We start from the raw sequence: 15,897 nt of genomic DNA, 5'->3' as shown, positions 1-15,897 counted from the left end.
ATTCTGTGCAAGTTTCAAGTAAAAAAAACATGATTTTACTATTCAATTTATAAAATTATTGGGTTGAGATGATTCTTAGCATAAATTAAAAATAAAAATTAAGATATGAAGTTATAATGAAAAGAATATATATATTAAAAAACAGATTAGATTTCGAGAATAATTTTTTGAGAAGAAATATTAAGTTAATTGACAATGAATATACTAATGGAGAGTTTCACTAAATCTAAGTAATTAAAATGATGACAAATTAATCTAATAGTTTAGCTAGGTCAGAGCAGGAAAACACTATGCAAATCTCTTGGTCAAACATTATGGGCGCTGCAATAAGAATGCTTTTCTTTTCCTTAAGTTTTGCAACAACCAAGACTTCAAAGTAAAACCAAACTTAACGAATGCACACTCTTTGTTTCCTTCCATTTGTTGATAGGTAATGACAAGCTTATAGCAGTTCACGTTTGTTTTTCATTATAATTCTCTTATCAGTCTTCGATCATATTTTTTGGACAGTTACATCTACCAATGTTAAAAATAAAGAAAACATGATAACAATATTTTAAGAATATATGAGCCCTTAATTGAATCATGATTAATTTAACGTAGGATCAATTTGTAGGTTTTATTAATCTAACGATTTATATGAATTTTTAGATTTTCTCTTATCATAATTTTTTTTTTGTTATGATGTATATAGAAAGAATCTGGTTACAAAATGGTTATAATATTAGGGAGGAAACTTTAACTTAATTTGTCTCTATAATTTAATGAAATTAATTAATTTCTCTTTATGGTTTCAAGTATTATATATATTTGATCCTTTGTGTTTTTAAATTTGTTTACAAGTTCTTCTGTCAAGTTTATATATATTAACTGCCTTTATTCTTTTTGAGAAAAATAAAGAAGGCAATTTTTGAGGAAAAAAAAGGAAAAAAAAAGCTAAAGAAAATAGATGAGTTGGAAACTTTTTATTAAAAAATGTTAGAGAATAATATAAATCATATCTTGAAACCTCAACTAACAACTTAAGCTATTGGGTTGAGATGATTATTTGACATGATATAGTCTTGATAACCAAGTGGTCACTTCAAATTTTATCATCCTCATTTATTTGATAAAAATTAAGCACAATGTAATAAGAGTTTATACAAGTTTCAAGCCCAAAAGACTTTCACTTGAGGGGGTGTGTTAGAGAATAATATAAATCATATCTTGAAATCTTATCTAATAGTTTAGTCTATTGGATTGGAATAATTATTTGATAGAAAAAAAAAATCCGTTACACAGTACTTTGAATGAAGACCCTAAAAAACATTATAATATGCTAATCAACATTATTCATATTTATAATAAAAAAAAATTGTTTTATTTTACCAAGACTTATTTCTGTGTTATTATATAGTCAAATTTTCACATCACATTTGAGCAAGATTCCGAATTATTATATTTAATAAAAATCATCATGAATTTGTTAGATGTATTCCTGCACACATACGCACTTCTTTTTTCTAGTGGTCATCCTACATCCACCAGCACACTCCACTCTCATTTTAAGCTAAACCTTCAGTATATATACTTAGCCACTCATACAAAATCCTATAACAAAGAGTGTGAAACACAAATCATGTCCTCCAACAGTATTGAAAACACAATAGATGACTCCAGTACTGGAAATGATGAGATTCATCAACCCATGTTGCTAGACAAGCAACCATCCCAGGAGCCAGTAATCAGTTCTGAACTTGAAGATGTACTATCAGATACAAGTTTGTCATACTTTAAGCGACTCCAAAGAGCCACCTTCATTGAGTTAAAGACACTCTTCCAGCTAGCAGGACCAGCAGTTGTGGTTTACTTGCTCAACAACGTGATTTCCATGTCAACCCAAATCTTATGTGGTCATCTTGGCAATCTTGAGCTTGCTGCTTCCTCACTTGGCAACAATGGAATCCAAATTTTTGCCTATGGCCTTATGGTAACTAAACAATCTCAAGAAAGAAAAAAACTCTAATGAATAATTGTCCTTGGTTTGGTGTTTGTCTTTTTCTTTCTTTCCTCATAAAACCTTGAGTTCGATGATCTGATAATTAATAACGGCATGCAGTTAGGGATGGGAAGTGCGGTGGAGACACTATGTGGCCAAGCATATGGGGCACACAAGTATGAAATATTGGGGATATATCTTCAGAGATCAACAGTACTCCTTATGGCAACTGGGATTCCACTTATGATGATATACATATTTTCCAAGTCTCTCTTGATCTTACTAGGTGAATCAGACACCATTGCATCAGCAGCTGCAATATTTGTGTATGGCCTTATTCCACAGATATTTGCTTATGCTGCCAATTTTCCCATACAAAAGTTCTTACAAGCTCAAAGCATAATTTTCCCTAGCGCATACATATCAGTTGGTGTCCTTGTGGTGCATCTTTTACTGAGTTGGGTTGCAATTTATAAATTGGGATGGGGGTTGCTTGGTGCCTCATTGGTTTTGAGCTTGTCATGGTGGCTTTTAGTGGGGGCACAGTTTGTTTACATTCTAGTAAGCCGAAATTTCAAGCACACATGGAAGGGATTTAGTTTACAGGCCTTTTCTGGCTTATGGGAATTCTTCAAGTTATCGATCGCATCAGCTGTTATGCTATGCCTTGAGACTTGGTACTACCAGATTCTTGTTTTGATTGCTGGTCTACTCAAAGATGCTGAAATTGCCTTGGACTCTCTGACAGTTTGGTAAGAAAGGAGGCACTACTACCTTAATAACTGTCGGTTTGTGGGTGAGTTTGAGGAGATGTTTAGGATTGCTCTTTTTTTTAAAAAAAAAAAAAAATTTCGACATTCTTTTTAAAATTAATTTTTGTTTTACGAATTTTTTTTAATAGTTTTTATGTGTTGATATATAAAATAAAAATACAAATTTTAAAAAATTATTTTAATATATTTTTAATTAAAAAACATCATGTTATCTAACCCACCAAGCATACAATACCATATATCTCCGGAGATATCTTCATTATCGTATCTATGTCAAAGTCGAAGCTCTGCAAATAGGGTTATATCACACAGAGTCGTCAACGACAGAGGCAGAACACCTCTACATAAACTTAAGATTTTTGACGAGGTGTACCAGTTGTCTACCACTTGGTCGATCGTAGGTTGACAATGGCTACCACGATCGACAATTAATAAGTTTTTGTCTCGAGGCTCTTGGGTCGATTCCAAGTGGCCAAGTAATTTTATACACACTCACAGATCTTGTCGCGCATGCCTAATTTCTCCATGAAGAACAAACGTTCACCATGCACGCTTGAGCTACCATTCCATATAGGGACGACTCTGCACTATCATGTTTAATTCAAGGGCCGGATCATAGTACTTATTCAAAATAAGTAGGTTGCATTATTAGATAGCACAAGAACTTTAAGCACTTTGCATAAATCATTGTATAGTTGATTGATTGACATGGAAGTATGAAATGATCATATTTTGCTAGAGAAAGTTTTTAAAAATGTTTATCCATAAAAAAAACATTCATTTGTTAATTAAAGCAAACTATGTAACATATAATTGTGCTCCCAATATTAATTAATTTGTTAGTGTAGAAATTTTTCTATCAACTTTAGCTAAAAAATTTCGAAGGAAAATCCTAAAATCTAGCCTGATTATGTATCAAATTCCTTGATCAAGTCACTTTATATGTGTGCATGATTCACAATATTTTGAGTATTTGCTTTATTTGAACGCAGCATGACAATATCAGGATGGGTGTTCATGATCTCAGTTGGTTTCAACGCAGCAGCAAGGTTAGCTTTACTTGTATAATTACTAGCTACTAGCAAAATGATCAATGAGGTTTTGTTTTGTTTTTTTTCTTAAATCATTCGGACGAAGAATTTAGTATTGATTGACATACAAGTTGACATAGAAGAAAATAATTTATAGCTAGGAGAATTGTTTTTCACAAACATTAAATTTAGTTAATTGTTATATGCAGTGTAAGAGTAAGCAACGAATTAGGAGCTGGACATCCCAAATCAGCATCATTTGCTGTAGTGGCTGTAACTTTAAGCTCCTTCATTATAGCTCTGGCCCTAGCTATTGTTCTGCTCTTACTTCGCCATGTGATCAGCTACGCCTTCACTGGTGGTTCCACAGTTGCCGATGCTGTCGCAGAACTCTCTCCTTTCTTGGCCATCTCTATTTTACTAAATGGAGTCCAGCCTGTTTTATCTGGTAAGATGTTCGTAATCAGTAACCTAAGTAGTAGTATCTGCTTTCTATGACCTTGGTTTTAAATTATGCAGGGGACAATCCCATAAAAGTAAGCATAATGATTTTGTTCTTATAACATAAGGCTCCCTTTTCTCTCTGTGTGTTTTTTGCTGCTGCGAAAGAGTTATAAATTATAATTTTTAATATATATTTTAATAGAAAGCTTTAATTAGGATCCTTATAGTATATTAATTAATTAAATATTTTTAAAATTATCAACCCATTTTCAATTAGAACCATAGTTATTAAACCTGGTCCAGGGGTTGACTCAGCCAAGGGGCCGGGTCCCGGGTTTCATGGGTCAACCTGGGTCAACTCGGGTCAACCCGGAAAAATTAAAAAAAATTAAATTTTTAATATTTTATATGAAAAAATTAAGAACAAAATCCATGTAAATATAAGCTATACATGTTGTAAATAATGAAGTTTAAAAGAATATTTTAAAAAAAAAATTATCCCACATTAAAAAGATATTATGTTAAGCTTTTAAATTGAAGTATTTAAACTAAAAATATTTTTTATCCCACATTGAAAAAACATAACTTTTTTTTTGAGAATATAGAGTATATATACTAATGGGTTTCAAATCCCATATTGAAAAAATATAGTTTTTTTTATTGTGAATATAGAGTATATATTCTAATGAGTTTCAAATCCCACATTGAAAAAAGATAACTTTTTTCTTGAAAACATAGAATATATATACTAATGTTATTGTTTAAAGTTGAAATATTTAAACCAAAAGGTTTTTTATCCCACATTGAAAAAACATAACTTTTTTCTTAGGAATATAAAGTATATATATATTGATGGGTTTTAAATCTCACATTTGAAATTAAAAAAAAACAAAAAAAAAACAGGTCTCGCCCGGGTCACAGGTTTACCCGCCGGGTCAATCGGGTTTGGCTGGGTCGTTGCACCGGCCTGTTTTTTGATAAACCCGAACCGATCCAGCCCCTGGATCGACCTGCTGAGCCGGTCCAAGTTTAATAACTATGATTAAAACCAGCTATGCTACCAAATGGACTTGAAGTTTATAGGTTCAAAATAGGGGTGTGATGCTAGGTATTACCGATGAGATTTTTTTTTTAACTTCATAAGAAAATTTGTCTTCTTGGTTTCTATGATTTTATTTCGTGATGAACTTTTCTACGTCCGTGTGGTAAAAAATCGAGTGCCAACTTCAAAATCTTTTTGTAATGATAATAGTTGGTGTTAAAACATCACTTTATTTGATTAAAAAATAACTAGCTGTCTGATCTGATTGTTCAAGACCTTCTTTTTTTTTTAAATATTTTAACCCAACATTTATCAAAAGCAATCAACCTCCTCCATATGTTATTATATATGGGCGATCCTTTTCTGATAAGGATTTATCTTTTTTCTCCAAAGAAGGAGCACTCAATTCTTACAATCACAATCACAGGCCAGTAGTTATACATTTCTTTCTTCCATTTGAGTATTATTCTTCCTAAAATTGAATTTATTTTGAGTTCTTATATAAAGGTGTAGCTGTTGGATGTGGATGGCAAGCATTTGTTGCATACGTCAATGTTGGATGCTACTATTTTATTGGTATCCCATTGGGATGTGTTATGGGCTTCAAGTTGGACTTTGGTGTTAAGGTACATTGAACCATACCTCATATGATGGCCTGAAATTAGAGAAATCGAATCAAGATTGAATTAGCAAAATAATGTTTAATATTGTCGTGTGTGTGTGTGTGTAAAATTCATCACTCGTTAATAGGAAAACAATTCGATTTGCTTATAGAGAATATGGTTTCTATTTTATGATTATATATATATATATATATATATATATATATATATATATATATATATATATATATATATATAACAGGGAATATGGTCTGGGATGATAGGAGGCACACTTATTCAAACTATCATATTATTATGGGTTACCTTTCGTACGGACTGGAATAAAGAGGTAAATTTAATATTTCTTTTTCTCATTTTTTTTTCAATATATACAATTTTTTTCCTTTTCTTTTCTTTTTGGGATAAGTGGGACATTTCTTTGATAACGAATCACCTATCAAGCAAACTCACATACATACAAAAAGTGTAAAAAAAAAAAAAGAATAGAAAACTTGAGAGAAAACTAGTAAAATTGAATAATACAATTTATCAATGATGATTAGGGGATGAGTCTTTTCATATGCATCATTTTATATCTATCAAAATCATTTAAAATTATTTAAAAATATATCAAATTAATAATTTTTTTTAGTTAAAATCCTTATATAAAAATTATCTTGATACTTATTTGATGATTTTGATGTGAGAATATTAAAAACATCTAAAAAAATCTTCAACTTGATGCTTTTCAATAATAATAATGATATATGCTATCTACCAATTTTATAGATTTCGGTGCGTATGATCATTGGGCTGGTAGATAGATAATTTTATAGAACAGTTTTGGAATGTTTCGTAAGAACATATGAATGTCGAATTTGGGATTGTTCAGGTTGAGAAAGCAACAAATCGGTTGAATACATGGGACAACATCAAGCAGCCTCTTTTGAAGGATTAAATCAATCTGTCGTTTCATTAGCTAAAAACTGTTATGGGAACATTAGCATTCGGCAATTCTACGAGTTGAAGATTCCTGATCACAATGATGCCTCCATTGTGACAAGGAGTTAATGTCATTTCTTCTGCTATTTTTGTGTAATAGCAACATCTCGAACAATATCAGCAGCTGTTGCCGTTTATTTTCTTTTCTCCCAAATCAAATAAAAAGTGAGATATGATTTTTTTTGTTTTTGTTTTTGGTTTTACGATGAAGAGTGATGTCTATGGTGATGTATAGCTTGAAGTTTGAACGGCGATGTCTAATGAGGGAGCACACCTCAATATTTCCTTGTTCTAGTACACTTTCAAGAATAAAAAACGGAGTCCTTGTTTTGTTTTAATTATGTGCTTCTTTAAGCTACAGTTCATTAGTCTTTAATAACGCATAGAATTAATATAATTTGTGAATAATATATGAGGAAGTTATGTTTTTTATGCGTAGATCTTAAAAAAAAGTCTCCAACCTGTACATAGAACTTCAACTCATTTCTAGTCTCAATTAGATCCCCAACATATTTTTAGATTCGCAGTCCTTTTGTTAATTTAAATTAACATAATGGATAAGTAATCATGTAAAAATTCATTTGATTTCTCTTTCTATCGTTAAAAACCAAAACAAATTTACTAAAAACTATCACATCATGCTGTAGAACAGATCATAAAAAAAAAAAAAAAAGAACTGCGTTTTTCTTTATATTACTTGGTATATCTTGTTAGTTTTATGTTATTCAAGCATAGGTCTTAAGGAACTCGTTGAAATTCATTGATTTTAAATGCTGGGCAAATTCTGGGTTTTGGGAGTACACAAGATTTGGCGGTTATGGAAGCAGATATTAGAAGACAGGTGGATTGGGAGGTGAATGATTGGACTGCAACTCAGTAATTGCAGTTTGCAGCAAAACTGGTAAGCGCTTTAAACATTTACAATTATCAAGATTTTTTTTTCTGGAATAGTCGTGGACTGGGTATGTCTATATATGAAGAGGAATTCTATTAGGCCTATGTTATTGAATGAGGATATTGATGTCTGTTACTTACTTGAAACTAGGAGGAAACCATTTAATTCGGTCCTTTAATTGTTGGGTTTCTCGACCCATGTTTATGAAGACAGTAGAATCGTTTTGGCATGAATGCTGTCTAGAACACACTGGCAGATTCAGAATTGTACGAAAGTTGAATCTTATGGCTAATAAGCTTAGACGGTGGAATTAATAGCACTGACTTTGGGAATCAGGATAATCAGTTGTTACAGCTACAAAGTGCCATTCAAAAACTGGAAAATGAAGGGGACGATCGACAGCTTACGGAAGCAGAGATAAGTGATTTACACAGACTCAACTAAAAACACTGGGAAGTCAGTAAATGCGTTGAAGCGATATGGAGGCAAAAGTCACGGCATAATTGGTGTAAGTTTGGAGACCAACACACAAAATTCTGGCAACAAATATTAGAAGGGGAAGAAATAATATCACAAGGATTCTTCATCATGGGCTCATCCAGATCTCTCCAAAGGGTAGTAAGGAGGCTGCAATATCTTTTTTCTAACAGGGTCAGCATGGGACAAGCAGCATGTCACACAATATCTTCCAATCAAGCAAGGTTACTGGAGCAGGAGGCCACAATGGCAGAGGTCAAGAAGCAGTATGGGACTGTGATGGTTCGAAGCCCCCCATGGCTTCACATTCAGTTTCTAGGCTTGGCACTTGATTTGAGATGATATCTTTGATATGGTGACTGAATTTTTCAGAGTTGGAAAATTGCCTAAAGGGATCAACACATCACATGTAGAATTAATCCTTAAAGTCAACGGAGTTCAGACCAATCAGTTTGATGCATGGACTGCATAAGATACTTGGAAAATTACTTTTTATGAGATTGAAAGCTATCTTGCCAAGCATAATCAGCCCTACTCAAACAGCTTTTATATCAGGATGATAAATATTAGATATGGACTCATGATGGCAAATGAAGGACTTCATGGGGTGAAGAAGAGTGGGAAGAATGGGTTTATTATGAAGGTTGATTTTCATAAGGCGTTTGACATCGTTGCTTGGGAATATTTGGAGGAAGTAATGTCTTACATTGGATTTGGCAAGAAGTGGATATCTCTTGTTTCATAATGTATTTCTGGATCTAAACCTTCAATACTTATCAATGGCTCACTTGTATTACTTTAGGGTGACCCCCTATTACCATTATTGTTTGATATAGCAGTGGAGGGGCTGACAATCCTTTTCAAAAGAGCTTTAGCCATTGAATATTTTAAAGGTATCGATTATGGAAATGGTATATATCTAAGTCATTTGCAATATGCAGATGATGCCTTGGTTTTTGTACCAAACGATTACAATTCATTGCTTCATGTTAAAAGGATCTTGAGGTGGTTTGAATTAGTTTCAGTACTGAGGGTAAACTTCTATAAGAGTTCTCTTGTTGGAATAAACCTGGACGAAGAGTTTACAACAGGATTGGCTAGCACAATCTACTGTAAATGGAATACATTGCCTCTCACTTATTTAAGACTTCCTTTGGGTGCGGTGCTAATCCGACAAGACTTTCAACTTGGAAACCTGTCATCAATAAAATAAATCAGAACACAACTTGGATTATGGAAAGGATGGTTGTTAAGCATGGTTGGTGGGGTTTGTCTCCTAAAAACAGTCTTGTGTTCACACCCCTTATACTACATGTCGGTTTTCCTGTTGCCAAAGGGTGTTGCTCAAATTATATCTTATATCCAATGAAGGGTTTTATGGGCTATACAAGTAAGCTTTGTAAGGTATCGTGGAAAGTGGTTGTGAGAGAAAAGGCAAGAGGAAGTCTAGGTGCGGGCTCTTTACAAGGGAAAAATAAGGCTTTGTTATTTAAGTGGTTATGGTGTGTAGGAGACCCCAATTCTAAAGGGTGGCGGGACATCATTAAACACCAGTGTAAGCCTTCTTTTGCCATGGACTTCTAGTTTTCAATGTTGCATTATCTCAGCCTTAGAAAGGAATATACTCCATTTGTTAACTCTGATTCGACAGCTTCAAATATCTTAAAGAATGAGTGCTTTTTCAAGGGGGGCAACGGAGAAACCATTAAATTTTGAACAGATAAATGGCTAGAAGCAGGGACTTTGGTATGTTGTTTCCCACAACTTTATGAAATTTCACCCATAAAAACAAAGACACTAGTAGAAATGGGGGATTTTCAGGGCAGATTCTTGGCACTGGAACTTTAAATGGAATCGACGATTAAGATCTTTAGATACATCACAACTTCAGCAACTTATTGTCTTATTAAATTGGGTCAGCTTGAGTACACATAGCGAGGATTTGAGGCTTCGGGTAGCTGAAAGCACTGGACAATATACTGTCAAGTCTTGTAGTACGCTACTTGACAAAACAGAGTATCTGGGTACATTCACCTTCACTTAATTATTGAAAATAATTATTTCAAATGAAAACTACGATACCATTTGTCAAAGAACCATATTTTATAACCAATATGGATCACACATGAATCATGCATATTTCCCTGTGTAATACCAACACTACCACATAAACAAAAATGAAAAGGGCCATTAAAGCTATCTCGGTAGATTTGCCTAGCTCAGAGGTCCTAATTTTGACAGTCACCTACACACGACTGGTAGCTGGGATCGATGTGCACTTGTTGTTGAGGAAGATTGATTATTTTATAAAAGGTTTGATATATTTTTAGTTAAATGTTTAGGATATAGTGACTAGCCTTTCTTTTTAACTTCAAATAACTATAACTATATCTAGTTTAATTTGTTTTTTTTTTAATAAAAAAACTCAATTATGCAAACATAAACACTTTAATTACTTTTTTATAATAGTAAAAAATGCAATGAAATGATCACATTTACTGAAACCTCTTCTCTTTCTTTTTTCTTTTCTTTTTATATAACTCCAATAGGTATCTTAACAACTCAATATGAAAAATTATCAATATATTGTAGTTCTTACTAGTTTTCAGCCTGCATTACACTGTGATTTAGATAAAAAAAAACTTTTCAATAAAAAAAAATTCATACCCTAAGAAACTATTTATAATTATTATTAAACTTGATCCAACTTGTCAACATTGAATTCTCCTGGCATGACTCCTTGCATAGCCTTGACTTAAAATTAACTCATGAAAGTTGCCCTAATATGATCCAATTAACTTGACAGGTTCAAGGATAATTCGAACAATTAGTTAAAAGTATGGTATGTCATTTAAAAAAAACTTTCAATTGTTGGGTTTCTTGAATATCATAGTTGCAACGGAAATAATAATAAAAAATTATTCGGGAGTCTCTAGGATCCTATTAAACATATTTAGAGTTGTTTAGGGATTTATTACTTGAAGATCTGATCTTTTTTGTCTTTGAAAAATTCTTTAAAGGTTGGGTTATCACAAGCCATAAGTTGTCCAATTGTCCAGCTTCCAATAGTAATCCACACGAACCATCAGTGAGAAATCTCCTAAATCTCTATTTAGAAGAGATAGATAGATATGCCTAGAGTTCTAAGTCTATATTTTGTGACCTATGTAGTTTTTCTATCTAACAAGCAATTATACTAAATAAGAAGCATAACTTATTATTTATAGGGAAATATGAAAAACCCTATAATTTGACAAAGTATCAATTTGCCTCCTGAACAATATCCATATATTAATTCAGTATAATTTTAGAAATTAATTCAATCAAGTCCATACTTGATTTTTTTAGGTCTAAAAATATAATCCATATATTAATTATATTCTAGTCCTTAATTTCTAAAATATTTTTTAATCAAGTCATACTCAATTAAATCATCTCAGCTTAATTTTTGACTAATGGTTCTTAATGTATGTGACTCATTAGGTTCCTAACTCTTTTAAAGAAAATACAGCTCATTATGTTGCTTGTCTAAGCCAATTGTCCTCTTTGTAACCATGTCGTGTATAACACATAAATCAGGAAAAAAATATCACAATACATTTTGGTGCATGAGTAAGTTTGCTAACTGATAACAAATTTACTCAAAACTTTGGGATATGCAGGACCCCATCAAGAATAAGATCTAATGTAAGTTTGGTAGAACCAATGGAAACTATTTCAGCTTAGTCACTGTTAGACAAGTTCACATAATCACGATCGGTGATCTTATTGTGTGTTGGTGATGACTTAGTGATATATTTCAGAGGGTAATGTTTGTTGTGCAGACTGATAGAAATGTGCAATCATACCTATCATATTTACAAAGGATTGGTTATTACCATTTTCTTTTTCCAGAAAGGACATGGTCTTATTATATTCCTCAACTGTGAACGTGGCCTGTTCTGTGGTTGAGTCTTTGGATGGCTGTAGTGTGCTAACTTGCGTATTGTATGTAATCATTTTCTCTCTCTTTGCCTTTATATTCAATTTATGGCCAACTGGAAATCCATGAAAATATATATAAACATTGATCAATCAAGTGACCATCACGATTACAATGACTGAATTTAAGGTGTTGCCTCAGATTGTCACTGTTTGTTGTTGAAGAATGCCTATTGATCTGTACAACTTGCCGTGACCATTGAGAATGGCTCAGCTGCATAGCATGGTACCCATTGTTTGTTTCACGATGAGAGACTTGTTATGTATGGACACTGGTCGTTGGCTGCCATGTTAAACATGGTTGTACGGTGAAGGTCCAGAGTGGTTGCAATTAGGTAACCAAATATTAAAAACGGTGGCAAGAGTGGTTGCCATAATTGACTAAAATGGGGAGGATTATCTCTCATATCAGCTATAAATAGAGGGAGCTAATGAGAGATGGATAGTACATAAAAACAGAAAGAAACACTAAGAGAGAGCTAGAGAGACTTAAGTTGAGTGGAGACAAATTTTCTCCTTCTTGTTTTGTTGTTTGTATTGTTTCCAACTTGATTAATACAAACCAGTAGCTCTGTGGAATAGGCAAGTTGCCGAACCATGTAAATTGTGAGTTTGATTTCTAGAATTACCTAACAACTAGTATCAGAGCCAGTTCTTAGAAAAAGAGGATGTTTGATCCAGACCAATAAATCAAAGTCTTTAAAATGTGTTTTTGAACATACCATTGTGTAGGGGAGGAAGATCGGAGTTCGGTGGTGAAACTCTAGCTACGAACTGATGTACTGCATACCGAAACACGCCACTCACATATTTGCCAACGCGCATAGACACGTTAAACCCGTCTCATGCTCCTTCTTCACTTATTTACCCATTTCTGGCCTGGGTTGGCTTGCCACATCATCAACAGTTAGTTGACACATTCGCGAATATGCACAGTCAACTATCACGTCAAGTGTACAGTTAGTGTAACACGTCATCTGTCAGTATATGCCACGTTAGATACTGGGACCCTTTGTTCCTACATGTCAGCCATGACATCAGAGCCACATCATTATTAAGGTTTTGATTCGGTGCAGTAGAGTCATCGTTTTACTTGGCACGTGGCTTGATTTGAACTATTCATTGACCCAAACTTTGATTGATTAGATCTAAGTCATCCAAAGTCCAATTTGGGTGATTTCAGAGTCGTTCCCAACATATTTGACCATTTCGGACACAATCGTGCAGTTGGATTTAGAAAATTCAAACTTGAAGATAGTAAAAATGGCAGATGAAATAAAGGTTGCTGAAATTAAAAAATTTAACGGGACAGATTTTGGATACTGGAAAATACAAATTGAAGACTATCTATATGAGAAGAAACTTCATCTTCCTTTGATGGGAAGCAAACCAAATAATATGGAAGAAGAATGGTTAATTCTCAAGCTAGCCTTGAAAATCAATCATATTATTGAACGAGAACTAAGAAGGATGGGGTTTTGAAAGAAAGTGGAATTGTTAAGAAATTGGCATGTTCAAGAGAGCCTCAGTCCTTGGGTAGTTTTATCCTTTCTTACCTTGAAGAAGGAGAGTAGTAGGCATATATTATAATAAATTATGCACCACTAATAAAATAATTGTGGGTTACAAGTTTTTGATTTTTTTGATTATATGACAAATTTGATCAATTATATGGAGATATAATTTTTAACAAGATTTATTTAAGAAATGGATACCATCAAATATTTCAAATTTGATTTGGGAATAAATGGAAGATGACCTTTAAGATATAGAAGAGATTGTATGAGTGACTGATTATTCCTTTTGATTTGTCTAACATGCTCAATAATTTCATATGGAAAACATAGTTACACCAATTATTGAATGCTTGAATGAAAGGGATTTGAATCAAGGAGAAGAAGAAAAAAAGATATTTGATTTGATATGATTTGATAAAATATAATATCAAGCATTGCTTTATGTTTAGCACTTTCAAAATTTGACAAACTATAAAGGTCAAATATTATGCTTGTGATTAAAGTGGTTCCCACATGATTAAGAGTTACATGTTGTTTTTCAAACTCTGAAAAGGTAGGAGTACTATGTAATAGGTAAGAGATTTGTTTTGTATTCTAATCAAGAGGTGATAAAAATTTTACATAGTTAGAAGAGAATTAGTGATGGTATACAAGTGAGATGGGTAACTTGCAGCAACTTTTTAATCAAAATTATGTACAAGGTTAGAGTTCATAACAAAGTTGTTGATGCTTTAAGCAGAAAACCAACTATTGTTACTTTACGAGGACAGATCATTGGGTTTGATTATTTGAAACAAATGTACAAGAATGATAAGGATTTTGATGAGTTATGAGAGAATGTCACAAACTTTATGGGTTCTTGATGACAGTTAATTAGCTTGACATTCCTCGTTCTTCATTGCGAGATAAGGTGATTCGAGATTTGCATGGAGGAGGCTTGGATAATCATTTATGGCAAAAAAAAAGTCATTTATGGAAAAAAAAAAAGAGACTACTGATGTTGTCATTTAAAGGTATCATTTGCCTCACTTGAAATGCGATATTGATAAGTTTGTGCAAAATGTTATATTTGTCAAACAACCAAATGACAAACATAAAATAAACATTTATAAATGTATTTTCCTATTCTTGAAAATACATGTAAGGACTTATCTATGAATTTTATACTTGGATTATCCTACATACAAATGAGAATGGATTGTGTATTTATTATTGTTGATAAGTTCTTAAAGATGGTGTATGTTATATCTTGCAAGAAAACAAATGATGTTCTTCCGATTGCTTAGCTTTTCTTTTGAGGGGTGGTTTATTTGCAATAAATGCCAAAAATCATTATTCCTAATCAAGACAATAAGTTTTTTCGTTATTTTTGGTAGACTTTATGGAGGATATATGACTCATTATTAATTCATTAGTACAACACATCCATAAACAAATGAGAAAATGGAGTCGCTAAATCAAACACTTGGCAACTTGATTTGAAGCATATATGGTGATAAGCCAAAGTAGTAGGATTGTGTACTTGCATAAATAGAATTTATATATAACAATGCTAATCATAATACTACTGCAAATCACCATTCAAGATTATGTATTTGCAATATTCTAGGCTTATGCGAGATATAACATTGCTACCAAGAATATGGCTATGGGTGAGAAAGCTATGATTGCTGATATGTGATATAAATTGTTAAAAGTCAATGCCAAATATAACAGGGCTACCAATAAGCATCATTGTGCTAAAGTATTTAAAGAATGAGATAGGTTGTTGTTGTCTCTACTGAAAGAGAGATTTTTTATGGGTCTGTATAGTAAGATGCAGTAGAAGAAATATAATCTTTATACTATAAAAAAATATATATTATTAACAAAGCTTATATTATCAATTAGATAGATAATATGGGTATTTCCAAGATCTTTAATGCTTTTGATAGTTATTTCTATTGTGATTCTATTGTGATATTGATGAGCCATTATATTCAGAATTTGATATTTACTCGAGGTCAAGTCTTCCACAAGTAAAGGTGACTGACATAGAACATGTTGTGGGTATATGTATTGCCCAGATAAAAAAGGCAAAGCTTAAGAAGAAGTTTGGATGCGTCAATTGCCTAGTCTAACAAAAGCAGCCATAAATTTAGATTTTACCATT

At 32.6% G+C, this 15,897-nt stretch overlaps 1 protein-coding gene across 2 annotated transcripts; it reads left to right on the top strand.

The window, feature by feature from the left end:
• The first annotated feature begins 1,545 nt into the window (after positions 1-1,545).
• On the top strand, positions 1,546-7,213 carry LOC18111259 (protein DETOXIFICATION 40). 2 transcript variants are annotated; one of them, XM_024580904.2, is made up of 7 exons: positions 1,549-1,972; positions 2,102-2,733; positions 3,747-3,803; positions 3,995-4,233; positions 5,779-5,897; positions 6,136-6,222; positions 6,766-7,213. In XM_024580904.2, exons 1-7 carry the CDS (start codon positions 1,622-1,624, stop codon positions 6,829-6,831), a joined length of 1,551 nt encoding a protein of 516 aa, XP_024436672.1. In that variant the 5' UTR covers positions 1,549-1,621; the 3' UTR covers positions 6,832-7,213. The 2 variants fall into 2 exon arrangements, with proteins under 2 accessions (XP_024436673.1, XP_024436672.1); XM_024580905.2 differs by lacking the exon at positions 6,136-6,222 and having other exon boundaries at positions 1,546-1,972.
• The last annotated feature ends 8,684 nt before the right edge of the window (positions 7,214-15,897 follow it).

This window comes from Populus trichocarpa, chromosome 11, assembly GCF_000002775.5.
Source record: "Populus trichocarpa isolate Nisqually-1 chromosome 11, P.trichocarpa_v4.1, whole genome shotgun sequence".
NCBI lineage: Eukaryota > Viridiplantae > Streptophyta > Magnoliopsida > Malpighiales > Salicaceae > Populus > Populus trichocarpa.
The sequence above is the reverse complement of the archived record's forward strand: the minus strand, read 5'-3'. Positions and strand labels throughout refer to the sequence as shown.

What these genes read in the sequence shown, in the direction of transcription:
- LOC18111259 (XM_024580904.2), top strand. Translation starts at nt 1,622, where the DNA reads ATGTCCTCCAACAGTATTGAAAACACAATAGATGACTCCAGTACTGGA. An exon ending in TTTTTGCCTATGGCCTTATG is followed by an intron (nt 1,973 to 2,101) that starts GTAACTAAACAA and finishes AACGGCATGCAG; the next exon opens with TTAGGGATGGGAAGTGCGGT. An exon ending in AGTTGGACTTTGGTGTTAAG is followed by an intron (nt 5,898 to 6,135) that starts GTACATTGAACC and finishes TATATATAACAG; the next exon opens with GGAATATGGTCTGGGATGAT.